At 38.5% G+C, this 25710-nt stretch overlaps 1 protein-coding gene across 1 annotated transcript in view; it reads left to right on the forward strand.

Annotated features, from left to right (window-relative positions):
* The first annotated feature begins 359 nt into the window (after nucleotides 1-359).
* The window catches only part of THSD4 (thrombospondin, type I, domain containing 4), a 68586-nt gene continuing 43235 nt past the window's right edge, over nucleotides 360-25710 (forward strand). The window contains exons 1-2 of the mRNA XM_010076930.1: nucleotides 360-506; nucleotides 5277-5481. Coding sequence (XP_010075232.1) covers nucleotides 360-506; nucleotides 5277-5481 — 352 coding nt within the window. The remainder of the gene's footprint in view (nucleotides 507-5276; nucleotides 5482-25710) is intronic.

Genomic DNA, 25710 nt, shown 5'->3' on the forward strand with positions numbered 1-25710 from the left:
AATGTGAGATTTGGAGGATCTTACTTTTCTTGTTCCTTAATTGCAGCAAATGATTAATCCTTAGGATTAGATCCACTATCTTTTATGAAATGTTTCCTGTCGTAATATTTAGTAGTTCATGTAATCCTTCTTCTCTGTAGAAGGGACATAAACAGCTTAAATCCTAGTATGTTCAAAATATTACATATTTGAACAATTTCCTACTTTATAGAAAGGAAAAAAGGTAAATACTTTTAACTGCAAATTACAATATGGAAAAGATATTATCAGCTAACAAAGCTAGTTTTAATTGTCTTGGTATTTCATTATTTTTGTTGGAGTCACTACCAAAGGATGACCAGAAGTTTGAGAAATGAGGTATGACTAGTTCTGATACCGTTACATTATACCATCCTGGAAGACTCGTGTACCAAGATTTTCAGAACATCAAGAGGAGAAGCAGTAACTTAGAAGTAAAGGCATCATCTCTTGTACTTAAACCCCAGAAATCACCCCCAGTGCTAACGGTTAGTTTCACTACTTGTATTTATTCCACAGAGCAGATGAAAGAGGACATGTTTTTTGGTGGCTAAATCAGTGATACCAAGTGGGGGGAGATGTAGTATTGCTCAAGCAGAACAGCAAATATGATGGTTCCTGTGAAGCTCTGTTTCATGGAGCGAGTACAAAACTTATTTAGCAGTAGCCTCAGCAATTTGTAGAACTAGAATTATTGATAATATACAGAGTTAAAGCAGATCTCCCACCAGTAGCCAGGTATTCTGCTCCCCACTTAACTTCTTCAGTGGCGTTTTAGGCCATGCACCTTGCTTGATTACTCTTCTTCCATGAACCTGCCTAACATTTCTGTAGCAGCTGGATCAGCTGTGGTACATCCATATCTGTCCCTAATCCTTAGATTTTTGACTCAAGTATGACTTCTGGTATACATTAATTCTTCTGCCTTCTAGCCCCATGGATGTCCAGACTCCAAACCACTTACGTATTAAGACATTTATCTAACTACCTGTCAATATAACTGATTTTTGAAGTTAATTGAGTTAGTATACTACAGCTCGTAACTGTGGCTTTCCTACCTGATAATACAATGCAGCTAAAGCAACGGAAGCAAGTTATTGTCATGTTGTATTATTTATGCCACTCTACCACATAGATTGCAATTTTTAATAGAATCATTTAGTACTGGAATTGTAACATCTGTTTTCCATTTCAGGGATCAGCACTTAATGTTTTCAGATGCCTGGCAGCAGCCCCATTCTATTGTATACATAGTCCTAAATCCCTATTAAGCCCACAAATGAATATTTCATCCAGATTGTCCCTTGTTTCTGTCAAGGGTTTTTATTTAAATTAATTCTGGCGTACAGTTGGCTGCAATTCTTGAATAGTGTCTTTCATGCTAACTTGTAACTTAGAAGTTTCTTGAACCACAAAAGAAGTTGAGCAATACAGACAAGGTATAGATAGTGCAAGTCAAAAGTACATTTTCTAAGAAACAAGGGTCTGCAAGAAAATGTGTTAAGGGACAGATGTGTTCTAGACCTCCTCATATTGATAGCCAAGGAACAGCTTGCAGTAGTCCTGTCCAAAATCCTTTTGGTGGGCAGAAGGCACTTTGTCTTCTCACTCATCCCGTATTCACAATCCTGATATTTCTACATTCATAGTAGGAATGTTGTGTGTGATGTGGCTCAAAAAGTGACATCTGCTTTTGTGTTCCTTAAATTTGTACTATATGATTAAAGACGACTGTGAATTCTTCATTGGCGAGGCCACCCTTCACCACTGTGGGAGTGTACTGGACTGTGAAGTTGCCTGTTAATGTATTTGGCACCCACTTTACATCTCAAAGCATCCACAATTGTACAAGAAGAGGGAGATTTCAGACCTACACTGCTTATCTAGCAAAACTTCTGATATTTATATCTATTGACATAGTTAAGACTTATTCATATTCCCACAGCAAATATTGGAAGGGACACTCACAGTGGATTTCCAGTTTGTATCACTTCTTTCCTTAGCATCACTTTTTCTTGCTGATATATCACAGTGGATTAGGCAATGTGATAAGGGGATTTATGATGCTGTGAATACATATGCTTAAATGTAATGAATTCCACATCCTGCGAGAGGTTAGAACTTAGTTTGTATTTTGATATGGATGTATGTTAGCCAAGTAGCAAGGTGGTGCTTCTTAAATTTATAGTCATGACAGAAAAAAAAAAAAAAAAACCTGAATTATCTGTTCAGTTCAGTTGCATGGATTCTACATTTTTGGTTAATTTGGGTGAATTCTGTTTACCAGCCTAGTTCTACAAGGATGACTACCGTTCCAAATCTCTGCATAGCTTCAAGCAGCTGTTTAAAAGCAGAAAGAAAACACTATCAGCTTGTCAGAAAGGTGTTTCTTTCATCTTCCAAAAGTACCCTGGTCAAGGCCCAGGACATCCTGAGTATGGCATCCTGGACCAGTAACAGATGTCTGATCCAAATGTCATGACCTGTCCGTGCTAGAAATCTATGAGATCCCCATAGAACATGTGGGACACAGGCTTGCTGTATGATATCCTTGCTGGATCAAGGAATATTAGAGTGTACATGGTCATTTTTATATGCCTGCCTAAGCTGTATTAAGCAAATGTCAAGGTTTTCTAGAATGTATTAGTGATAACTGACCTCTTCTTCTGAAGCCTATGCAACATTCATCTTTAAAGCACATCATTTCCATGGAGGGCTCAGTAGATGGCCCAGTAAAGATTTTTAATTTTTCTTTGTAAAATTGTAATTTGTTGTTAAATACATGTTATGTTGGTATGTAAAATGCATATATGAGTACATTCTGTATGATATATATATATAATTTATTTATATCTTATTGTTTGTTGGCTTTATTTTATTTATGTTGTATTTTTTATTTATTATCTTATTATTTACCTTTTTTATATACTTGTGGTTCTGTGGCTTTTTCCTCGTTGTCGGTTGCTGGTTTCAGGTTATTATTATATCCCGTAATTCATTCATTCTTTTTGCAGTCAGTTCTGTGAAAGAGCATTTAAACATTACGGGCACTTCTTGTGACACATGCTCCTTTCACCCTATATGGGAAGAATTAGCAATAGTACAGCCAAAGACTGACAGCTGCTTTGTATGTCGTTCACCATTTGGCTAAGAGTGACATGTGAGTTTAAAACTGGTTTGATATTTATTCCCTACAAAGGAATCCCATTTGTACTGAGTCGTTTTGTTTCTTCTATGAAAAGCCGTTCTGTTCAGACTGACCCACAGTAGTTCTGTGTTATTGTCTCAACGAATCAAGCACACTTCTCTCTGTTCTCTTTTATTTGCTAAGAGGAAAAAAATGGTATTAACCTCTGTGGGACTCGGTAGTGATGGAGAACACCATTAAACATTTACGCTAGCAATTCATACTATATAACACCTCATACTTGAAAGGATTCCTTCCATAAAACAACTTGCTGGCAGTGAAAATTTCCTGAAGTCCCTGTGTAACATAGGCGGATGCTAAGTACTGCTGTCTTTTCATCCAAAAAATAGATGGTAGAGAAAGTGTAAATACTCTTGACAAAATATCCTTCAAGGAGGGCAAGCACAGAGATTAATCACTCATTGTGCATAGCAGTCTTAGATTTAGATCACTCACATTTTTCAGATTGTTTTAGCAGGTGTGAAATCCTACTGTACGATTTGGTATGGTGACACTTGTAATTCCTGTGTTTAAGCAAATGCATGACTTTGTTAGTAATAAAATGCATTTTGAGGCAAAACAGAAAACTTGTAGATTTCCACCAAGCAATGCAAATGCAAGATGTTAAATCAAGTGTTTCTGTTTGAATCCATAATCTCTTTGCAGTCATGCAATGATCTGCCCACATTACATTTGATAGGGTGGAGCAGATTTTCCTTTATTAGGTTATCCCACCACGAAACACACAGTGCTTGGGAATCTTCTCCATTCTCTTGCTTCATGACTACAAGCTCTATATGATCCTGGCAGTGATGAGTTAGATGGTTTTGTCTGTGTTTCTTGGATAGTCATAAAAAAGATTTTGGGTGTTAAATATTTATATTGGAACTAAGTAGACTCTGGCTTGCAGTTTAGAACATTTTTTGCAGCAAAGGCCAAGCGTTAATATTGGGAATAGGAAAGAAATACAGTGATGCCAAGGCTCAGGATACTCGCCATGTTGTAAGCTGGTGGTATGAAAAAATTCTTTTTCTTCACCCTCTTCCTTGGATGTTTGCTTCCAGGAAAGACCATACAACATTAATGAACCATTTTTTAATCAAACATTTTGCAAGAATTTGCAAGTGTTTTTGACCCTTTGAGATGATAGAACAATACTCTCTGATTTATTTTGAATGTTTTCCATCAAATTACTGCATTTCCTAGAACACGTGACAGGCTTCTGTTCTACTGGCTCATGTAATATTTCTTTTTTACCTGAATGAGAAATTCTTTTTTTGCATGTGCCAGTTTATCATATAGGTAGGTGATAAGTGTTCACCATAAATGTTACTTAAAGTCTGTAAATACAGAAGTGTTTCTGTAAAAGAGGAGGTAGTCTCTACAGTATGTGCACTTTTAAAGTGCAATAAGTTGGAAAATTTTTTTTTCTGGTTTGTGTTAAATCTTTAACATTCTTTCTGCCCTTTAACTTACATTATTTTAAATGATGTAATTTTTAAAAAAATATCCTCTCCAGGTGGATGTTACTGAGTGCGTTGAAGATTTTCTACTCAGTGAACGGGAGGGTGGCTTCTGTAACTGTCTAGACACAGCATAGAGACCTTTAGAAACCTCTTTTGGTGAGAATAGGCTCAGTGCTCCATTTTAGAGGAGATTATATATTAAATATTTCTGCTTTTGTAAAAAACCCATTTTGGATCGTAACAAAATCATAGCTCTTCACCTCTTCTCTGACTAGCAGCAGCAGGGACTATGTTGTTAACAGATTCTTTTCTTTCAGCTGAAGAGGGTGTAACCAGTAATGAGCAAGGCATTAGTGTCCTTTAGTGTTTTCTTGCATTTTTGGTAACAGACTGTAAAAACCTGTTGACTAACTTGAAATCTCTGTGAGCCCTCTGTTTTTCATTGCCTTTTTGCGTAAAGAAAAAGGGAAGAAATTGCTGAAATGCTAATTCACAAAATCTTTTCAGGTTTGAATGTTTTCTGAAAGTTATGTTGTCCTTGGTTGTTATGTCCAAAGTCTGTAGTTGTAGGATCTTGAAAAAATAAATCTGACTTTATTTTGCAGAGCATTGGCTGTGACGACTACCTGGGTTCGGACAAGGTGATTGACAAGTGTGGAATATGCGGAGGGGACAACACTGCTTGCAAGGTTGTGTCTGGAGTTTTCAAACACACGCTAACAAATCTTGGCTACCACAAGATAGTGGAAATTCCTGAAGGAGCTACAAAAATCAACATTACTGAGATGTCAAAGAGCAACAACTATCTGGGTAAGTTGCATCTCAGTGAATAAAGCATTCTTTCTGTGCTGGTGCAGCTGGGAGGGGGTTATGGCCAGCCTTCTAAGCAGTGTGAAATAGATGGCAAGAAGAGAGAAGAGAGGAGGGAAAAGAAAAAAAAAAAATCAGTAAACAGAGGTTTTGATCAGGACTAAGAGGCAGTTTATAGTTCTGGCTTGATCTCGTATGACAAACGCCATAGACCTGTTACCATCTGTTGCCCTGTCCATCTGACTGTTGCTTCTTCTCCGGTGATGACACTTCCCACATCGTTAATCTTCTCTGAGCAGTCAAGAATCCTGCCAAGCGGCACTCTTGTTTATGTAAAGTGTATCAAGGCTGCTTGAGGAGGGAAGAGCATCTTCTTATTGCCTAAAAAAAATCAGTTCTTTTAAAGTGGAAGTATATGAAAATTGTACGGACAGAATGTGATTTGAGGTGGTATCTGCAGAATGCAAGGTCATTTGTGCAATCGTTTTTTCTGAAGCAGGTCCTTAATTAGAGGACCCTGGAATATTTGTATTAACATCATAGCATCTTGTGGTATATTTCTAGGTCTGTTTAGTGTGCTGCAAATCAGAGACTATGTGGAATTTCTGCAGATCTATGTCTACCTTGTGTGCATTTGGGAACCGTGCTGTTCCCTGTTGTAACTTGCTTGTTAGCAAGCCCTTAGTTCGCCTACATTTGTGCTTCTGGTTTGGAGCCAATTCTACTGAGTGGACTGGAGAGTGAAGAGTCAGTTAAGATTTTTTAAAACCTGCCCTTTGCCCTTTAATGTATCTTCACCTGTCAGTCTATCCTTGGATCTGTCTTAAAAATTACCATAGCAAATAAGGAAAATGGACCTACAGGAGGCCTTTCTTGCTGGCTTGGTGTGATGACTGCTAGGACAGTAGAGCTGTACTGGAAGTTTCGAATCCCAGTACTCTTGTTTGACAGCTGCTTTATCTCACTTCTGGCTGGTAAGCATCTCAGCTGCTTAAGCACAAGAAAGTGCTCTTTTCTGAATCGCATCTCTCCTCTTTTTTTTTGCTTTCTACTCTTTAATTCCTGCGTGAGCTGTAACTAGCTCCACAGAAACATTTGCCTGTAGATGGGAGTTTGTTATGGGGAATAGTCTGAACTGTGATGTGAACGCCATCATTTTACAAAAAAAAAAAAAAAAAGACTCTAAAAAGTGAAGAAATAATACAAACTGCTGAGAGTCCAAGCAAAGCAAATGTTCTGGGGCTCTTTTAGGATGATCGTATCAGTTCTAACTTGTCCTGGTTTCATCCAAATGTATTTTTTATACATTATGTACACCTCTATATATTAGCATTCAGTTTTCCATGTGAACCATTTACAGACTGTAAATGTCAACACTGACTTGTTTGATGAAATAAAACAATAATTCTCTCTAAAGAGCTTCCATAGGTACTTGTACATTTGGTAGGAAATGAGTGAGAATGCAGCTTACTTGGCAGGACAGTGAAAGTAGCCTTGTTACTAATATATAAAAACATGGAATTGAATATAATTTTTCTGTCGATTTACTTGTCAGCATCTGAAAGCAGCTGGCAGAAAAAATCTCTTAACTATGTTAAAATGTCCTGAGCCACTTAAACATTTTTGGAATGGGCAGGACAGAAAAATAGAAACATTTTTTGCTTAAAAATAACCAGGCTGTTGGCATGTATGGGAAAGTGGCAAACTTTTTCTTTCCCATGCTACTTCTTATCTCCTTATCCCCTGAGCTCATGGTTTATGCTATCAGATTTTATTTCTTTTTTTTTTTTATCTGTTTCATATGTTTCATTTTAATGCTGCTGGTATGGATTTACTCGGTTAAATTTACCAGCTCGCTCTCCTGTTAAGAATTCTTGAGGCTGTAGTTGCAGCTAGGAGTGCAGCCTCTCTGCTTACACCATGACATGATAAACTTGGTTTACTGAGGCAGGTGTGTTGCAGCAGGACAGGAATGAACAGGTTCGAACAGATCAGAAAACTGATCCAGCAGTCCGTGTTTGGACTGCTACATAATAGCTCTTAATAACTGCTAATAATGTATGAATCAGTCTGGATATTTACTGTGGTATTTTTTTTACAGTTAGAAGCAAAAGCTATGTATTACAATTTAGGTTTAGACTCTACAAAAGTGTAACCAAGGCTACAGGCGGTACAGTTGTGAGCGATGTATGGAATGACTTGCTTCTCAAAGTAGTTTTCAGCAATATTTCCCTGCTGGCTGATGCGTTAGACCTTTCGGCAACAGAACTGCTGACCTTGGACAGACTTGTCCATTGGCAAAGCGCTTCTGTCACATGCTAGTTTTGTACAGAAAAGAGACAAAGACAAACTTTTTATCCCACTGGTTGTCATCAGCTGGCCAGTTCTCATAGACTGAAATGGGAAGCTTGCCACTGAATTAAGTAGGACCATAATACCTTAAGTGGGACCAGGACGTTACTGCGCTTATGCTACAAAGCGTGGTTTTGAGTATAAATACTTCAGCATCTTTGAGATTGACATTTGGGATGATGGCAGAATTTTAAAGCCAACTTATGTGAATCTGGAGTGATTATTTGGAAGGTGCTTTTTTGCATGTTGGGTCTTGAGAACCTAGTTCAAAGAAGCTGGTTGTTATCCATATCCACAGCCTTAACAGCAAGAGAATCTCATGGGAGGGAGGGATCAACAGTAAAAATTAAAATTTATCTTAATACAAGAGTGAAAAATACAATGGTTGAAAATGCATTCGCTTTGAAATATGCTTACCCTGTGTAATGAACTTACTGTAATTGGAAAGAATCGGGTAATGTCCCGTAACTCAAGCAGCAGTTTTTTTTCTAGAGCAGTTGTCTGAATCTGGAGTGGTATGACTTTGATCGGTTCTGCAGACAATGCCAGACGTACTGCCTGCCGGCGTTGGCAGGAGGTGTTTGTGAGATACCTTGTGAAGGGGAAAGTGTATGTGTTTGTCTTTTGGCAAGTCTCTTCGCATTTTGTGCCTTACCTGAATACTCTCTGCTACGGGGATGTTTCATAGTGAAATTTATTTCATTGCTCATTGTAAAGCTCTTTAAAGTTCCTTCAGGGAGCATATTATGTATTTCAGTTTTGTTTTTCATGGAATTAAGTGATTTCAGACACTAAATGAGTTAGGGAGATCTCTGGATCTAGTCCATTTTCCCTGCTTTCTGTAAAATGATACTCAGCTATTCTAGCGTCTTCGGTTAGCACATACCAGTATACAGTATTTGGGATTAAAATAGGAGTTTCATATTAATAGATTTTTCAACAAAAGTCCAAGAGACGTTAACAGTGAATATTGGGGTGCCTGAGCATTAATATGGATTTAAGGAATTTGTCATATGAAAACAACAGTGGCTGATACAAAAAGGGCTGTGAAAAGATTCTCTAAAAAATATTTTGATTCAGTATTCTGTGCAGCAGATAACATTCAAACTGTATGTTTCATGATGAAATATTGTTAGCAGCTTTTGAGCTTAAAATAACATTTTGAAATAATTTAGAGATCAAATTTATGGCAAATAAAGGACCTAGATTAGAACACTGTCAGAGAATTTAGAAGATAAACATTGTTAGAGGCACTGCTATATCACATGTGATTATATGAAAAGTTTTATAATTTGTGTATTAGGAATTGACTCATCGATTTCCTGCATGTGGTGCTGATTAGATCAATTAATACACTTTAAAATATATTTTTTCAAATTGCTCTTAATGATTTTTCTTTTTTTTTTTTTGCATTTTATACAATATTAAAGGTTTCTGTACAAAAAAGTTGCAACAGATACTGTATAGTAATATGGAGACGAGAGGATATGTGTTTGAATTTTCAGGGCTTGGAATTAACATGCAAGAATATGCCAGAGGAGGAGACTTCTTCTGTTTTCTCAGTTACTTTGCCTAAAAGGGATCTGCTTATAGTAAGCTTCTGTGGTAGTGCTTAGGTGTGCATTGCTTTCAGTGCCTGTCCCAAATAAGCAGTGAGAGCTACCCGTGCACCATTGGTAATTCCTACATTTCTATTCAGAAACAAAATTACCGTTTTTTCATTTTAAGATGATGAAGCACTGCAACCCACAGCTATGCTATTGTGTATGTTTAATTGTGATGGACTTGTGAAACCCCCACAAAGACTTCAACGCTGCATTTCTTTCAGTGTATATTGTTCGTTGAGTGCATCCCTATATGTTTCAGTCTATGCATTAGAGTTTGAGTGTCTCTCTCATGTGTACAGCTTACTGGATGTGTTACTTATAAACTATGTAATTACAATATCTGGATTAGAATAACTGTTTTTGTTACCTTTTGTCCTTGTGCCTCTTGCCTGTTCTCTGCTGGAGTTAAACAACAAAGACATTTCTTTGTACAGGCGATGATGTGCTCCAAACTGTGAAGAAAAGATTTAAGGAATCGCTTCTTAAATAAACTGAAATTAAGGACAGCAAATTCAAACCATAAGGAAATTTCAGAGTAAATTATTAGTAGCTGAAGAGGCAGTTACAATGTCTGGGTAAACTTAACTAGAACATTTTGAATAGTATTCCTAAAATATACTTTTTATGATTATCTTAGCAAATCTGTTGTATAGTTGTTTCCTGAATACTGAACTGAAAAGTCAGGAAATAGTACATAGAAAGAGGAACAACTTGGTTTTTTGAAAAATGTTTGGAGAATCAGGCATTCCTATTAAAACATGCTAATGGTAATATCCAGCTCATTTGCTTCTGCTTTATCTCCTTGTCACCACTCTGTTTTCCTGCAGTGCTTAAGATTTTACTTTTTGTTAGATATTTTCTGATTCTACAAAATTGGCCATTAATAGAAACTTAACCAATTTTTGGCCATCTCAGAAGGTTGAATTCCATGTCAGTTTTAGAAGAGACCTGATGAGCAGAGAAGATTCGGATTTTTTCCTCTTGACTGAATTCAGTTTAGTTAGCATTGGTTGCTTAGTTGTAGGTGTCTGAAATATTAATAATTTGAATTAATTGGGCTCTGTGTGGCCATGCTTTAATTCAAAAACTAACACAGGGGTACTGAAGAGAGCTGTCTTTCTCAACATGGATTAAAGACAGCCTCAGTACTGAGGTGTCTAATGCTGACCTATCCAGGAAAACGCTTTCCCGTGTCTGCTGTTTTACACCCAGAAGTTTGGAGTCTGAGCAGAGAAACGTGCATTATTCAGTAGCTACACAGCCCAGTGCCTGTGAGTTAATATTACACTAATTGCTGACAGATTCACTTCAGCATTTACATTTAGAGTGCGTATGCTGGCCTGAGCCTTTCCGTGGGTTGCATTTCCTTAAACCCAAAAGCATGTACAGTATTGTGCTTAGCTGGTCAGGGCAAAACTTGTTTACATGGATGATTTTTTATCATTTCATGGTATTCCTCTGCAAACTATAGTTTCAGTGGGCGTGGGGCCTACAACCTACTCTTCGTTTGGGCCGTGATAATTACCTTTAACATAGCCAGGCTGTCTACTGCATTCTGTTTGGAGAATTCAAGACAATGGTGAAGAGGCGTGAGGAGTCTGTTTTGCGCCTGGAGATGACAGTAATCTTAGAAGCTGACAGCATCTTAGAATTCTTGGGTGAGCCTGAATTTGGATCTTGCCTTCTGTGGTCATATTCCTGTCGCAGTGAGCATGGTTTTTCCCTATTATAAAAGTCATAGTGGGGTGAAGGAGCACACGGCTGACGAGGAGCGGCTGAGGGAGCTGGGGGGATTCAGTCTGGAGAAGAGGAGGCTGAGAGGAGACCTCATCACTCTCTACAACTGCCTGAAAGGAGGGTGCAGTGAGGGGGGTGCTGGGCTCTGCTCTACAGTAACAAGTGATGGGACAAGAGGAAACGGCCTCAAGCTGCACCAGGGGAGGTTTAGGCTGGATATTAGAAAAAAAATTCTTCACTGCAAGAGTGATGAGGCATTGGAACAGGCTACCCAGGGCAGTGGTGGAGTCACCATCCCTGGAGGGGGTCAAGAAATGTGTAGATGTGGTGCTTCGGGACATGGGTTAGTGGGTTGGGTGGTGTTGGGTTGACGGTTGGACTTGGTCTTTTCCAACCTTAACGATTCTATGATTAACTATGATTCTATGAAGTGTTCGCTGTGTTACATTTGACAGTCTTGTCCTTTCCTCTGTATACTAACTGCATTATTGATAATATTCTACTTATTAAACCATTCCTTCCCAAAAGGTAGTGCTAGGTTACAGGGCAATTGAGGTTACTGCTTATACTTTCAAGCCACAGTTGTACGTGTGCTGTTGCATGGGTTCGTCCATTCTGTGATTCAGAAGGCCTTTTCTGTGGTGATGCTAGATAAGCATCTAGGACACACAAAGCCAGGGAGAGCATATGGTGTCTTTTACTTGTAAAAACCTTTACAAGATAATGATTTTGAAAACCATGAGCTTGTCATTGAATTTAAAGAACAAAATCAGAAGAATCTAGGACTGAGAAATCATGGTGGAACAGCTTCACATAAGGTATAAGATGAGAGGCAATCTAAAATCCGGTGTGAACACTCCTGAAGCTGTAAGGGGGATTTCATTTTGATCCGAGGCAGTGCTACCTGAAGTCCAGGTTATGTCAGTATTTGACCTTCGGAGTTCAGCCTGTGTTTGAGGATAATGCATGTGTAAGTTACCAAGGAGAATAAAGACTATTACAAGTTTGTTTCTAATTCAAATGGGTTAAAAATTAGTAGGAGACAGTATATTAAGACAGATAGAAATGTGCAATAGCCATCTTTCTAACACTTTTTACCTGAAGTTCGTTACAAAGATGCCTGGTTCTTCATGCACACACACCTACATTTACATGTTATTTGAATTATTGTCCTTAAAATAGTTCCAAATTTATTTTCTGCAGGGAGAGTTCCTTTCACTAAATAAATGTTCATCTTCTTGTAGCCAACATGTATTACTTGGCTAGGGTGATCACTTACTAAAAGCCTTGAAGTTGTTAAGACTTTGGATGAAATTCAACCCTGGTGTTAATGAGTTCAACTCCACTGAATTCAGGTTGCATAAGAGTCTTACCTAGTCTAATGACCTGTAGTTGAACCAAAAATATATCTAGGACATTATTCTTTGCTGACCATATATTTTTTCAATGCTGATGTTGCTTAAATAATTACATTTTAGAGTCTCTGGCAAGGTTATCTTAGCAAATATCTTGGTAAATTCCAAGGTGACCTTTTCCCTTCTGGCTTCATTAAACAGCCAGCTAATATCTGACACTCTGTATAGTGGTCTGTAGAGTTCCAGGCACTTTTTGAAAGCATACAAAAGACGTGCTTACTCAGAACCTGGTTTATTCTTTTTTATATATTGAGTAGCAGATCTTAAAAAAAAGGCAGACCACGTTACTCATCTGGGTGATGGGAAGTGCTCTTTCCCCTGGCCTCAGGAAAGTCATTAAGCTTTAATAGCTGGTTTAACTTCAGTATCACAGCTGTCCGCCACTGTGTTACAAAACAGTACTCTGCATGCCACTTGCCATTGGTGTTTTCACTTACAAGCTCCTAAATTAGCTTCTCCTTGCTTGCGGATTGCGGGAGCTCCGCTGAGAGCCAGCCCTAAGCTGGGGTGCTGAGCGAGAACCCTGGGGGCCTGGCCTGGCAGCCTGGTGGCTTTCCGTCTGGCCTGAATCTCAAGGCGAGTGCTCTGTGTTGCTGCTTTTCCAGGTAAACAGCTTCCTGACCTTTTTCCTCTTTTCCCTCTGCATCTTGAATATTTCTTTCCAGCACCCATTGGCTAGGCTTTTTTGCTTCTTAGCTGCTCATTGATGACAGCGGTTATGACCAGTTTTGGAACTTACAGAAATAATGTTTTCATTTCCTGTGTTTCTTAGTCCTGTCATCATTTGACAGAGGTGTCGTTATTTTTTTACCATTGTTTGTAAGCAGTGTTCTTAGGAAAACAGCTGTCACTGCAGCAGCGCACCAGCTGAAGCCTGCTGCTGCTTTGATGATCTGCCCTGCAAATACATCATCTGAACAGCAGCCAGCGGCTATGAATCCCACCAAGGTGCTTGTTTCCTAAGTTCTGTATTAAAGGAATGGTTTTTTTCCTTCTCTTGAAATATGGAAAGGTTGTTTTGGAAGGAAGGGAAAGGGATGAAAAGAAGTATGCAAAATAGTGAGAGGAAACCCAGAAAGGCTGGTTGGTCAGTTTGCCTTGTAAGGCACTCAGCAATCTGGTTGCTTATATAACTTTGCAAACCCCCTTGGCCTGGAAGCCTCGGGAGAACTGACTGCAAGATTTTCAGTGTTTCCTGCTTTTTGTCAGACCCCAAAATCTTCAACTTCAGTCTTTCTCACAGTGTTTTCATTATATTTCTGTTTCCAGTTATGGACAGAACCAAGAAACTTGAATGCAAAATTTCAAAGAAAGTGCATTAAAAAAATGAAAGAGATGGGCTGTTTGAACAGTTTTTATTAATCTGAACCCAATTAATGTGAACTTCTTAGATCTTGAAGCTTTAAATTATTTTTGTCTTATAGTTGATGACTATCAAGTAGTTTCCATGAAAGTACTCATTTTAACGTTGGTTTTAACACACAGTGTTTGGAATACCAACACACATGTTGTTCAAAGATTCTTAAAAAATCTGAGCTCTTCATGTTAATTGAGCATCTTTCAGTGCCTACATTTCATGGCACTGACCAATATTCAGTAACATGGATTCTCCTCTGACTAGTGCAGCTGGCTTTCTGCTTTCACCCCATTCTTCTTTTGTCTCTAAGACGGCCAAAAAGGGACTATTTTGGAAATGTCCTATACTCCTTGGAAGCCATTAGATTTGGGAATTGATTAATGTCCCTCATAGATAATCTGTTGCTCAGTTGTCTTTTTACTTGGAGCAAACACTACTTTGACTAAGGATGTTCTTTTTTAAAGTTGTGATCAAGGTGTAGTGATCTTACCTTGCTAGTCATGGGTCTGATACAATCCTTTCCTCCTCTTGTGCAAAATGAACGTTGTATTCTGACTTAGCTGTACATAAAGAATGACCGCTGTCAGTCCAAATTCATAAACACAGGCAAATTCCTAAATCGCATGAAGACACATTTCTTCTTTTTCTTGCCAAGAGGAGAGGTTGTTACTGATTTAAATAGTTGTTTGAATGCTACACATTCTTAAGAAAAACACCAAACTTAAGAAAAAATTATTGCGAACCTGGTTTCAATTGTCGTAGATATTTCTGTACGGCATTCTTTGATTCCCTAATCTTATTTTATTCTGAGCAAAATTCTCTTTTGGATAGCGAAGAACCTTTCTTTGTTCCTTAAGCGTCCCTTGATCTAGGCAGATATGTGTTCTTACATCTTTGTCTGACTCAGTAAAAGAAACATATTTTGATCTTTTTTTTTCCTGTTGCTTCTCTTATTTCCCTTTGAACTTCTCAGTTTCAACATTTTTGTTTCTTACCCTTTTAAAAATCTCTTTTAGTAAAATAATCACCCAGTAGAAATTCTACATGATTAGTGGCTTCATGGCTGGAACCAATAAAGAGATTTCATCTGCAGAGAGTATTTTTTTATTGCAACGTTAAATTCCGAAAGAAATCCAAGTCTTTTCTAATACACAAAATATATGGGGATTGAAAAATTATAGACTGTGCTTGATTTATAGACTGTGTGATTAAGTTAGTCAAGGGAGATTAAACTTTATCGTTTATTTCTTAACTTGCCCGGTGTCTTTGTTTTCTATTGAATATTACTTCAAACACTGTGTCAGAAAAATTTGGGTGCTTAGAAGCCTTACAGAGCCAATCTTCATTTCATATTTGTACCCATGGCAGCAGTAGTTACCTCACAGTCATGGCTCCATTTATTTTATATATTTGTGTTATAATCAAACGGCTGTAATTCTGAAAATGTTGGTAGTGTGGCTGAGAGTTCTGGGTCAGGTGAATGTCTGCTTTAAGATTATGAACTTGGTTTTAGCGAGCCACTTAGCAAAGGTTACCAGCTCGCACTGCTCATCTAGACATGGTTTAGGGACCCTGAGGTAGAAAAACTGAGTATGTGTTGACCACCAGTGACCACAAAATGTTGATAAAGGGATTTATTCAGGGCACGATTAAGAGATTAATATCTCAGTCCATCTCATTCACCTACACAAGCACTTCTATGGAAGAACACAATCTGCAGCTTTGAGTCAGCAGGCAGGGAGGCGGTGTAAGTGATGGCTGTGGCATGGGGCTACAGCTGTTCCCTTTGCACCTGTAAAACTCTTCATCTGTAGTTGGTACAGAGCAAGGAATAGCTGAATGGAACTTAAAATACGTATTCTGTGTAGCAGTTTCACTGAAATTATTGGAGATAAACCTCAGGGAGGAGCAAGAGCAGGGCTGTTCCATTGAGCAGGATGGCTAGAACCAAAGCATGGGAACATCGAAATGGTAAGCAACACCAGAGCTTTGGAAAACTTGGGAAAAAGATACATTTTTATTGGCAAAAAAGAGGTCCCATCCTTTGTCTTGTAAATTGCTTGTAAGGACCTAAGGCAACAACATCTTAGTGTGTAATGTGTCTGCAGATGTTCAGTCAGATTGCAGAATAAAGAATCCTTCAGTAAATGGATTACAAGTTTACTGTTGAATTTCTGTCATAACACTTCATCATTCTCTTTCAGTTCATATTCCAGAGGACCGGGGGATAGATTTTTCCTTAGGTGTCTGGCAGAGCTAGAAGAGGTTGTTACATATCCCTAGCTATAGTTCCCTCTGATTTTTCTGTTGTCCTTACAAAGACTTTTTCTTTCCTTCCCCAAGCCTAATTAATGCAGGGGAAGGCCAAGCCATGGGGATTGGTTTGAGCTTAAATTTACATTATAAACAGACAATGCCTGTCTTCAGTTGTCTTCTGCCAATAAAAAAAAAAGACTGAGAAGCATGATGCAGGTCTTAAGTTTGTGTTAAGAGATTGTAACTCTCCGTCATCATCATTTTCTGTTGCATTTTTAACAAAGCGAACTTTTGAAAAAATGTCTTCAGTGTGTCAGTTGAAACAAAGCATGTAATCCTAAGAATGTAGCGGTTTCTTGGGACCGTATCTATTGATATAGTAAGAAACTAATTTTTCCTATAGCCCTTGTCTTTCTTAATAGCACGTCGTAGTTCATTCCTAAAGCTTTTGAATCTCTAGTTCAAAACAGTTCTTCCTGGATTGTTTTGAAACTGTTCGTCCAGTCCTAATGAGCAGCAGACCTAGCGTATTGTTCACTACCAGCGGTTACTCTGTTAGAGGGAGGGGTATTGTGCATTGAAACTGCAAAGTTTGTCAGTTATTTATAAGCTAAGGTTTGCTGGCTTATGAATGAAACAGCGGGTTCCTTGCCCATACCTCTTTGGGTGGGCTCAATTCTGCGCAGCTGTGCAGAAGAGAGATTTTGGAGAACTGCAAAGAAAAATACAGGATTTTATTCCATTCTGCTAATTTGTAAGGAAGTATCACAAATTTGTAATTTAGTACGTTGCCATGAACCTTGTAGATAGTTTAATATAAAAAGATAAACGTGACAAATTCTGTTAATGTGTTCAGATTAACCTTGAATTACCTTGTACTGATGGTGGCCCTTTGGAGTGCTTCTTTATAACACACTGCGGGTGGGAGTTCGTGCGTCAGGAGAGGTGTGTACGCGGAACCCAGGGAGAAGTATTTCTGATGACCATGTAACAAACAGAAGTAGTGTTTTCACAGGCTGTTCAGGATGGTGCAGCTCGCATCTTTGTTCTTTGGCTTTATTTGTCTTCAGTTAACAGACTGTGAAATGAGCATACTAACAAGTAGAACACAATGTTATTATAAAAATAAAACCAGACAATTAGTTCAGAGATTCAAACACTTAAGAAAACAGCAATATAACTTTCTGTATGCGCCTTGGAAGACAGAATAACAATTTAACACTTTTCTGGAGGTGGATTGATAAAGGCTTTTTTCAGTTTGTTAGCTTCATTGCTTCTTTTAAGCAGAAAACAAGGGTAATATGGTCAGGATTCCTCTGAAGTCCAACCAAAATCAGGTATGCTGGAGTGCAGCTACGCTTCAGAATTAGTTAAATGCGTCTCCATTGGCCATGATTCTGCAGGTGCTGATGAGTACCCCCTGAAGAAGCTTAGACACCCTCAACCCTCCTTAGTATTAAAGAGTTAATAAGTTATCTGTTAGAACGCAAGGTAAGAATCTAAAACTGAGAGTGCTGCGTGTTGAAACAAAGGAATACAGGGACAGAGCAGATATAACATTACTGTGTAATGAAGTCTAAAATTTTCTTTAGTATTGCTTTAGTATATTTTATGTATGTATATGAGGATGCAGATTTTCCTCATTAAATTTAGTGTCATTAGTCATGGACTGATGCTGCTTTCTTTTCACTTGGTTGAATTGTGCCATTTTAATTTACTGTCTTTGAATTTTCGTCATGTCTTAGAAGTGGAATGAATGAGTAAGACTGAACAGCAAGCACTGACTACAGCATCTGCTCATACGCAACTCACCTGTTGCTCCTTCGTTGTGGTGTATCTACATCTCAAAACTGGTGCAATATTGTATATGTAGAGTCCAATTCCTATTAGATTTAGATTTTAACAAGAACGGATAACTGTTACGCATTGCCACCTGCTTGTACTTTTTTGTTCCTCCTCTGGTATAAAGCAGCCATCCTATGGCTTTCTTCCCTTGAAAACTGCAGAACAGCTTTTAGTGCCCGAGTTGCAGTTTTCACCTCTTGTTCTTCTCTCCTTCTGAGGCAGTTCAGTACCACCACTTGCAAGGGTGAAATTTCTACTCTCCCTAATAGTGCAGAATAATGGAATTCTTTAGGCTTGTGTATGTGCTGACTCTGGCAATGTGAACCTTCAAAATATACTGTGTAGATGAAGTTTTTAAGCAAACATTTAATCTTAATGGTAATGTGTTTAATTTGTCTAAGGTACTTAAGAGTCTGAAGTACAGATTGTGTTTGGGCATGTTGTGTGTCAGAAAAATTATACTAACCTTTTGCAAGGTACTGGGTTTCACAATGGAACAGAGGTGAAAGTGAGGGTACTACCAAAGGTGTTGTGTATTTGCATCCCCAGCAGAAATTATGGTGGATTTGAGTTAAATATTTCTGTTGAACCTCTTGACTGTCGTGATGACCTGGCTTTCTCAGAGCCCAAATCAATACAAGAAAAATCCTCAAACTAATCTTCTGAGGGAGTGCAGTCACTGGCCAGCCCTTTCATCTTGTGCGTGGTTTTGCACACACAGTGCCTATGAGTATAAGCAGAGCTGCCTAGGTTTCTTGTTCTTTGAAAAGCTCCCAGATTTTAACAGAACATTAAGATGTTCCAAAAGTGTTTCAAGACACTGCTTTTTGAAATTAATCACACAAAGCAGTGTAGCTGTTTAGTGCTTAAATCCATTCGGCATGGTAAATAGTTCCAGAGGGAAGTGACTAAACCTCGCAAGGCTGCCCTCCTTCACCTTCTCTCCGTGGTGTTTGCTGCTGAAACCCACCGGTGTACGGGTTTGTATTTCATGCCTCCATCCAGAATTTGGCTGTTGAAACAAAAGCTCCTTGGTTCTTTGAGAAAATTGTCACAGAAAGTGCTTCTTATCTTCAAAGTGTTTTTCTGACATTAATTAATTGGATCCTCAGGATCCTGTGAGCAGGATAAGGAGCAGCCTGAAAATGCCCATTAAGCACTCCTGCTGCAGTGAACTGTATTAACCACTTTTGGAGCCTGGCTGGATAAAGTGGGTTTTCTACTACCCAAATAACTTTAAAAGTGTTTGAAAAGAAGTGCACAAAAATTAAAAATGCTTTTGAACTTTCGTCAGACTTTTATGCCTACATGCTTGTGGACATAAAAAAGCTGCTGTTCAAACAAGCAGGGGCAGATCCTCACTGGCTTGTAAATTACAGTGGTGCCATTGATTTCATTGGAACTGGGCTGCCTGAGACGGGCTGAAACGCCTGGCTCTGTGCTGGGGAAGTAAAGCAATGTGTAGTAACACCTGATTTGAATAAAGAGCTTTAAAACCTAATAATAATACCTATAATGAAGATATACTTGCAAACACATGGAACAGATTTTGTGTGAGGCAGTCAAGAGAAAGACACATTAAATGAATAGAAAAGAAAGGCAAAACAAAATAAAGTCATTGGTATTTGCGGCTGTATCCTAGTATGAAAATGGAAAATACTTTATCTCTCCACTGAATTACCAAAAATTCCTTTCTCTCTCAAGTGACCGTTATCCTAAACTGTATCTGACAGTAAGCCATTGTAATGGCAACCAATTTGTGTTTTGGTATTTAGGGTGGGGTTTGTTTTCTGTTTTTACTGAAGTTAATCAGGACATGCTGTTAACCACTGAAGTTACTGGGTGGATTTTTTGATTGGATTATAAATGAAAAATATGTGATGTTGAAATTCACTGGACTCGGAATATATGCGTATCAATATCACCCAGAAAGATCTTTGATATTTAGCTCACATTGTCAATTTGTGGTCAGATATTTTCCATAGGAGTTATGGTCCTTAAATAATGTAGAGCATGATATTTAGTTTGGAAGTAAAATAACTGTTAATTAAGTAGGCTGTGAACTTGCAAACAATGGAACAGGGATTGATTAAAAGAAGATAGATAAATATCTCATACCAAAGACTATGAATAGTATTTCAGTCTGCCAATTGAAATGAGAAATGTTACCTTCACTGAATCGGATTCATGGTATCTTCATATTTAGTGTAGAAAGAAATGAGCCTACGAGATGGTCAAAGAGCTCTTGAGTAAATTATTAGTCTGTTATGCTTGGTGTGTTATGTAAAGCTGAGGCTGCAGTAACGTGTTGTCTTTTTTGAAAAGTCAAACCAGGGTCACAGTGGGGATTTTTGTAGACAACTCTCTTGTCTTTGAACAGGTTTTAATGTGGATATGTTGGTGGCTCCCAGGCCTGTATGTATGCATGCACAAACACAAATTAAGAGACTACAGCTCATGGGCAGTAGGTATGGAAGATCTTCATTCTCTAGAAATTTCATCCAATTCTGGGTTGCCTCTTTTCTGCTGCTTTAATATTCCTGCCTTGCCTGAGTGTGCATGGGAAACCATTATTGGTTATTGACCAGTGCATTGAAGATCTTGTGCTGTTTCCAGAGTCAGTTCCTGGATAAAGTGCTGATCCTCCTGCCATACTCCAAACTGTGACTGGTGAGAGAAGTCTGTGTCCCAGAGTGACTGACATTTAGCTCAGTTTTGATGAGGTGCCTAGCATCTCTCTTTTTCTGGAATGGAATAGCCGAAAGAAAAAAGGTGTTACAAAGCCTTACGACCTTTCTCTTCACAATGCATTTAGAAGTGGCAAGAAACAGTGTGTTTACATTGTGTGTTTGAGACAAGTATGGAACAACTCCTTTGACAAAAAAGAAAACTCTATTAGCTGCTCAGCAAGGCAGTGATAGTGAGCCTCAGAGAATGTGACTGTTCAGGGAACAGTATTTGCTGCTTTTTGGCTGTGTGTGTTATGCCAGTGAAAGCCTCTGTGTGTGTTGCTCAGCCAGTACATTATTTATATTGCAGTGGTTTGCAGTATTATTCTATGTCTTTTTTACTTTGGCTTTTTTTTGTTGGTTTTCTTTTGTTTCGTAGTTTTTTGTTTGGTTTGGGTTGTGGTTTCTTTTTTTTTTTTTTTTTTTTTTTTTTTTGAGCAGAAGAGACTGTTGATGTGGATGTATGCAGTGATTTTATTGGCTTGAGTGGAAGAGACGTTGTTGGATCAGCTGGTTATAGTTTTTTTGGATGAGGTGGGCGGGGTTTGTGGTTTAGTTTAGATTTTTTTTTCTTTTGGCAGCTAGTATAGAAATACAAAATAAGTAAATAGAAAAGAAATTGAAAGGCAGTACAATAGGAAATACCAAAACCCATTCAAACAAAAACTCCTACCAATGCATTCTTTAAAATGCTAGGGAGATTTATACATCTATCAAAAGTCATCAAAGTATCTGTGGATTGCTGTTTACTTGGATTCGTAATTATAATATTGGATAAAGACTTCTTGGTTCAGTTCATTTGTTTAAACTTATTTTCTGCATTTTTTAAAATGTAGCTTTACTCAAACTGAATTGCTTTATGTTACGTAATAACTATACAGACTCTGCAAACTTTGGCAGTTACTACCAGTCCTGCTATGCAGTATAGAAAGCAGTTGCATACCACGTGCCTAGCCTCCAAAGGATCCTGAAGCCTCTCTTAAGTTTATATAGTTGACCTGCTTTGGCTTTCTTCTCTACAAATTATGTTCTTAGGTTTTTGGTCAGTAATTAGACCTTTTTTTTTTATTTATTTCATTAGTCGGGAATAAGAAGTAAATTGGAAGATGTATCACATGCTTCCAGTTTAACAGTCGAAATTAAACAAAGGCCACCCAAAGAGATTGGTTGCTAAAGTAAGACCCATAAAGAAAAGTACAGTTTTAAAAAGGTTGCTTTAGCTGAACTTTTAGTTCCTGCTTGTCAGCAAGTTTTCAGTGGTGCTTTATAATTAACAGCATAATAGCAGGGTTGCTACTGACCTGGTGCTTACATGGTTAACTATTGGAATCAATGCTATGAAGCATAAAAAGGCTGAAGGTGGAATGGATGTGTTGGCTGAAATCTTTTCCCTCTTGAAGATGAGAAATGCTTTGCCAGTGATCTCCATGCTACAAGGAGGTCACCTGGCCAACTTGATTTTCAGCACTGTGTAGGCAGAGGTCAGCCTGGACGGAGAAGGGGACTGAGCAGGAGATCAGGGATCCTGGGTCACTCGGGCTATGAATTATACTGAAGGAGAGAAGGAGGAAAGGGCACTGCTCAGCAGAAATTATAATGCAGAACAGCAGAGTTTCTCCTAAGCCGTGTCCTTTTCCACTTTAAAGCAAACAACCAGCATACTTTCACCCTTGTGTTACATTGCAGAGGAGAGTGGAGTCGGGCTTTGCACGGGCAGTGGCTCCCCGATGCAGTGTGGACATTCTCCAAGACAGTTCCAGCCACTTTGATCTCTTTTTGTTCCCAACAGAATTCTAGACTCTGAGCCAATGTGTTAGAGATGGCACTTGAAGTCAAATTTGTTTTCAGAATTACACCACGAGGTGTTTACGGATCACCATCTATGCAGATAAGCAGATTACCCACGGGGGAGGTGGAAGCTTACTCTCGTAATGTATTTTGGTATGGGAGGGGATCTCTAAGGTACTTGCTGAGCGGAATAGGATGTTCAGAGAAATATCAGTGCTTTGATTTATGACTTGGCAGTGACCTGTGAATGTAACCGCTTTAAGTTATGGCAGTCTTTATGGTCTAGCCCACAAAGAACTGTGTTAAGAAGATTGATTTCCCTATATTTACCCTCTCCCTGATAAAACTCCTATTTTTTTTTACCTGAATCAGATTGAAATAGGTCATATAAAGTTAAAGACTTTGTACTCTGGTGAGAATCTGTGCTGTCATTTAGCATCATGAAGTATTTTTCTAGATATGTTTAACCTGTTGCCATTACAGTAATTATTTAGTTTGTGTTTATGACAGAAAACCATGACTTTTGGGAGAAAAGATATTTAACAAGCTATTTACTCATAGACAGCATTCATAAAAAGACACATTTATCTCAAAGATGGAAAAAAATTTACCATCTGAGTATGAAACTAGGTTTACTAGATGTACCCTTACAAAAAACTAAATTCACTGTTAATCTCATGTGAAAAATACTGTCTGAAATGTAGAAAAAAATAGATTATGGATTATATAATTTTTTGGTTCAAATGTAAATTAAGCCTATAGCTAATCACTTTTTATAGTTCTGAAAAAGGGATACTGGAGAAATTCCATTAAAAGGAGAAGGTAGAGCTTGTCAAACTTTATTATGAATTAATCAAAGACATAAAGATAAGGATTTTTTTTAAGGTGGAATTGTAAAAGAGAAATAAGGAATTGCTTCTGAAATGTTGAATATTTAATGTTCAGCATGATAAATTCATAGTGGTTGTATTTCCTGGTTTAGAAGCATGAACTTGTCCTGTTGTTGCTACTGAGATTCTCCTAGCTCCTCTGGAAAATCTGGGCCTGTATTGATCTATGTATATAACAATCTCTGCTCAATGTTTTGGTCAGGAGACCTATGGGACTGGAAGCACAAAGTCTAGAAGATCAAACTTGAGAAATACTAACAACTGTCTGCAGAGCAGTTTGCATCTACTTGCCCAGTGTAAGTGGGAGAAAATAAATGACTTCTTGGTAAAAGAAGGAAAAAAACTTTCTTGTTGTTTATATATTCTTTCACAAATATGCTTGGAAAAACTTTAATTTAGTTCCTGATGACAAAATAATTATATTGTTTGTACTAATGAAACAACTCATTTTCTTCTGTTATCTGCTCAGGATCTGTACGCCACTCTTTTATTTATGCTGCAGACAAAATACTGCCATTAATTAGCCAGACTTATTTAGTGACTGGGATAGACTCACAACTTGCAAATCCATAATTTTTTCCATGTTTCCATTAAAAAGTTTGATCAGAGAATTTTTTGGTTTATTAGCTTACTAAGTAGCTTGGAAATAAAGAACAATGATAGAATAAGAAGTGATAGACTGAAATGATTTGTATTTGGGATAATCTTCTGCTTCTTTTCATGAAATAATGCAGTCATATTCTTTGTTGTTCTTGGACCTACAAAAATAATCAATAAAGTGAGATTATTTCAATTTTTGTCATGTCAATAGGTTTCTGGGCTTGCCTCCAGGTATCAGTGGGGTGTTTCACATGGTTTGATAGCTTTGTCAAATAAATGTCAAATCAGTTCAGTCCCAGAGCATCCTTTTATGTTTAAATGTGCAGACTGACATAAACAATAACATGTGTAAGACTGCCCCGAGCCTTTACAGCCAGAAGATACTGTATGAGAAAGTGGATATCAATGCTGAAAGGACTTGCTGTGTTTTCAGCTTTCCTCTGATCACCCAGCTTGTTGCACTAGGAATTCATCTTCTGGCAAAGTGTTCTCAGGTGAGTGGATCAAGCCTTTCACTCGCATGTACATATATATTATTTTGCTTTGTTAAGAGGCAAATACTCAGGAGGGTCTGTAATAAATTCATGTTGTTCTAAGCTGAAAACCAAGGTTTACTGTGCTGTTGTCAGTTTTTACTGGAAGAGAGAATAAGCGGGGAACTGAACGATTTTTCAGGGCTGAAGACAGGTGATGGCACTAAGTTGGCCTGGTTTAGTCTGTGGCCTGTATCCTTTCTGGGATGGCCACTGAATTAATCAGAGCTCCTTTGTCCTTCCCATAATGGCCACTAACTTAGTCAAGGCGGATCTTCTCCCACCCGTAACCGCCTCTGATCTCTCTTGCTCTCCACGCCAGGGCCCTGTTCAGCCCTACCCGCCGTGCAGGCCCTGGTTCCAGGCTCCCCTGCGCTGCTGGGCCAGCTGCCTGGCCTGGCCTTGCCCAGAGCTGTGGCCTCACGCTGGAACCTGCTTTTCTATGGGGGAAAACATTTCAGATTGCTCCTCTGGCCTGTTGTCAGCATTTGTTCAAATGCAGCTCTGTTTGAGACTTCGGCACCGTGGTCAGACTTGCCTGAAATCAGCCCCTAGGTCTGAAATCCCTCCGGAGAGTGGGAACGGCAGACACTGAGCCAGAGGAATTGACCTCCGAGCGAGGAGACCCAGCGGTGCTTCACAGGTCTGTGTGTTCTGAGTTACAGCATTCAGCTTTACCACACAGAGCCTCCAAAATTTTTGAGAAATTCTACTTGAAATTCGAAACAGTTTAGGAATATTCATTAGCTCCAGTTTTCCGTTGTGAGAAATTGAAGCTATTTAGCAAACAGAAGAAGCAGTTGTAGCTCTTCCCACTTCATCTTTTCCTTCTCATGAGATACAGTGCTGTTTTTCTGCAGAGATATCACAGTCGGCTGGTTTAGTTTAGCTGTCTTATAACTATTCTGGTTCTTGGCAATTGTCAGGAGTGAAAGGAGGTACAAAACATTTTTTGTTATGCCAGCTGGAGAAAAGGGTGGGGGCTTTGCACATGGGCATTTCACTACTCCGGCCCTTCTGATTGAAGTAGTGTCTAGATTAGAAGATAATTCAATTGCATTTATCCACCCATAGGATTTACACCAAATGTATGCTGAGTTTCTGTGCTGGGCTAACTCAC

This window comes from Pterocles gutturalis, unplaced genomic scaffold (genome assembly GCF_000699245.1).
Source record: "Pterocles gutturalis isolate BGI_N339 unplaced genomic scaffold, ASM69924v1 scaffold9728, whole genome shotgun sequence".
Classification (NCBI taxonomy): domain Eukaryota; kingdom Metazoa; phylum Chordata; class Aves; order Pterocliformes; family Pteroclidae; genus Pterocles; species Pterocles gutturalis.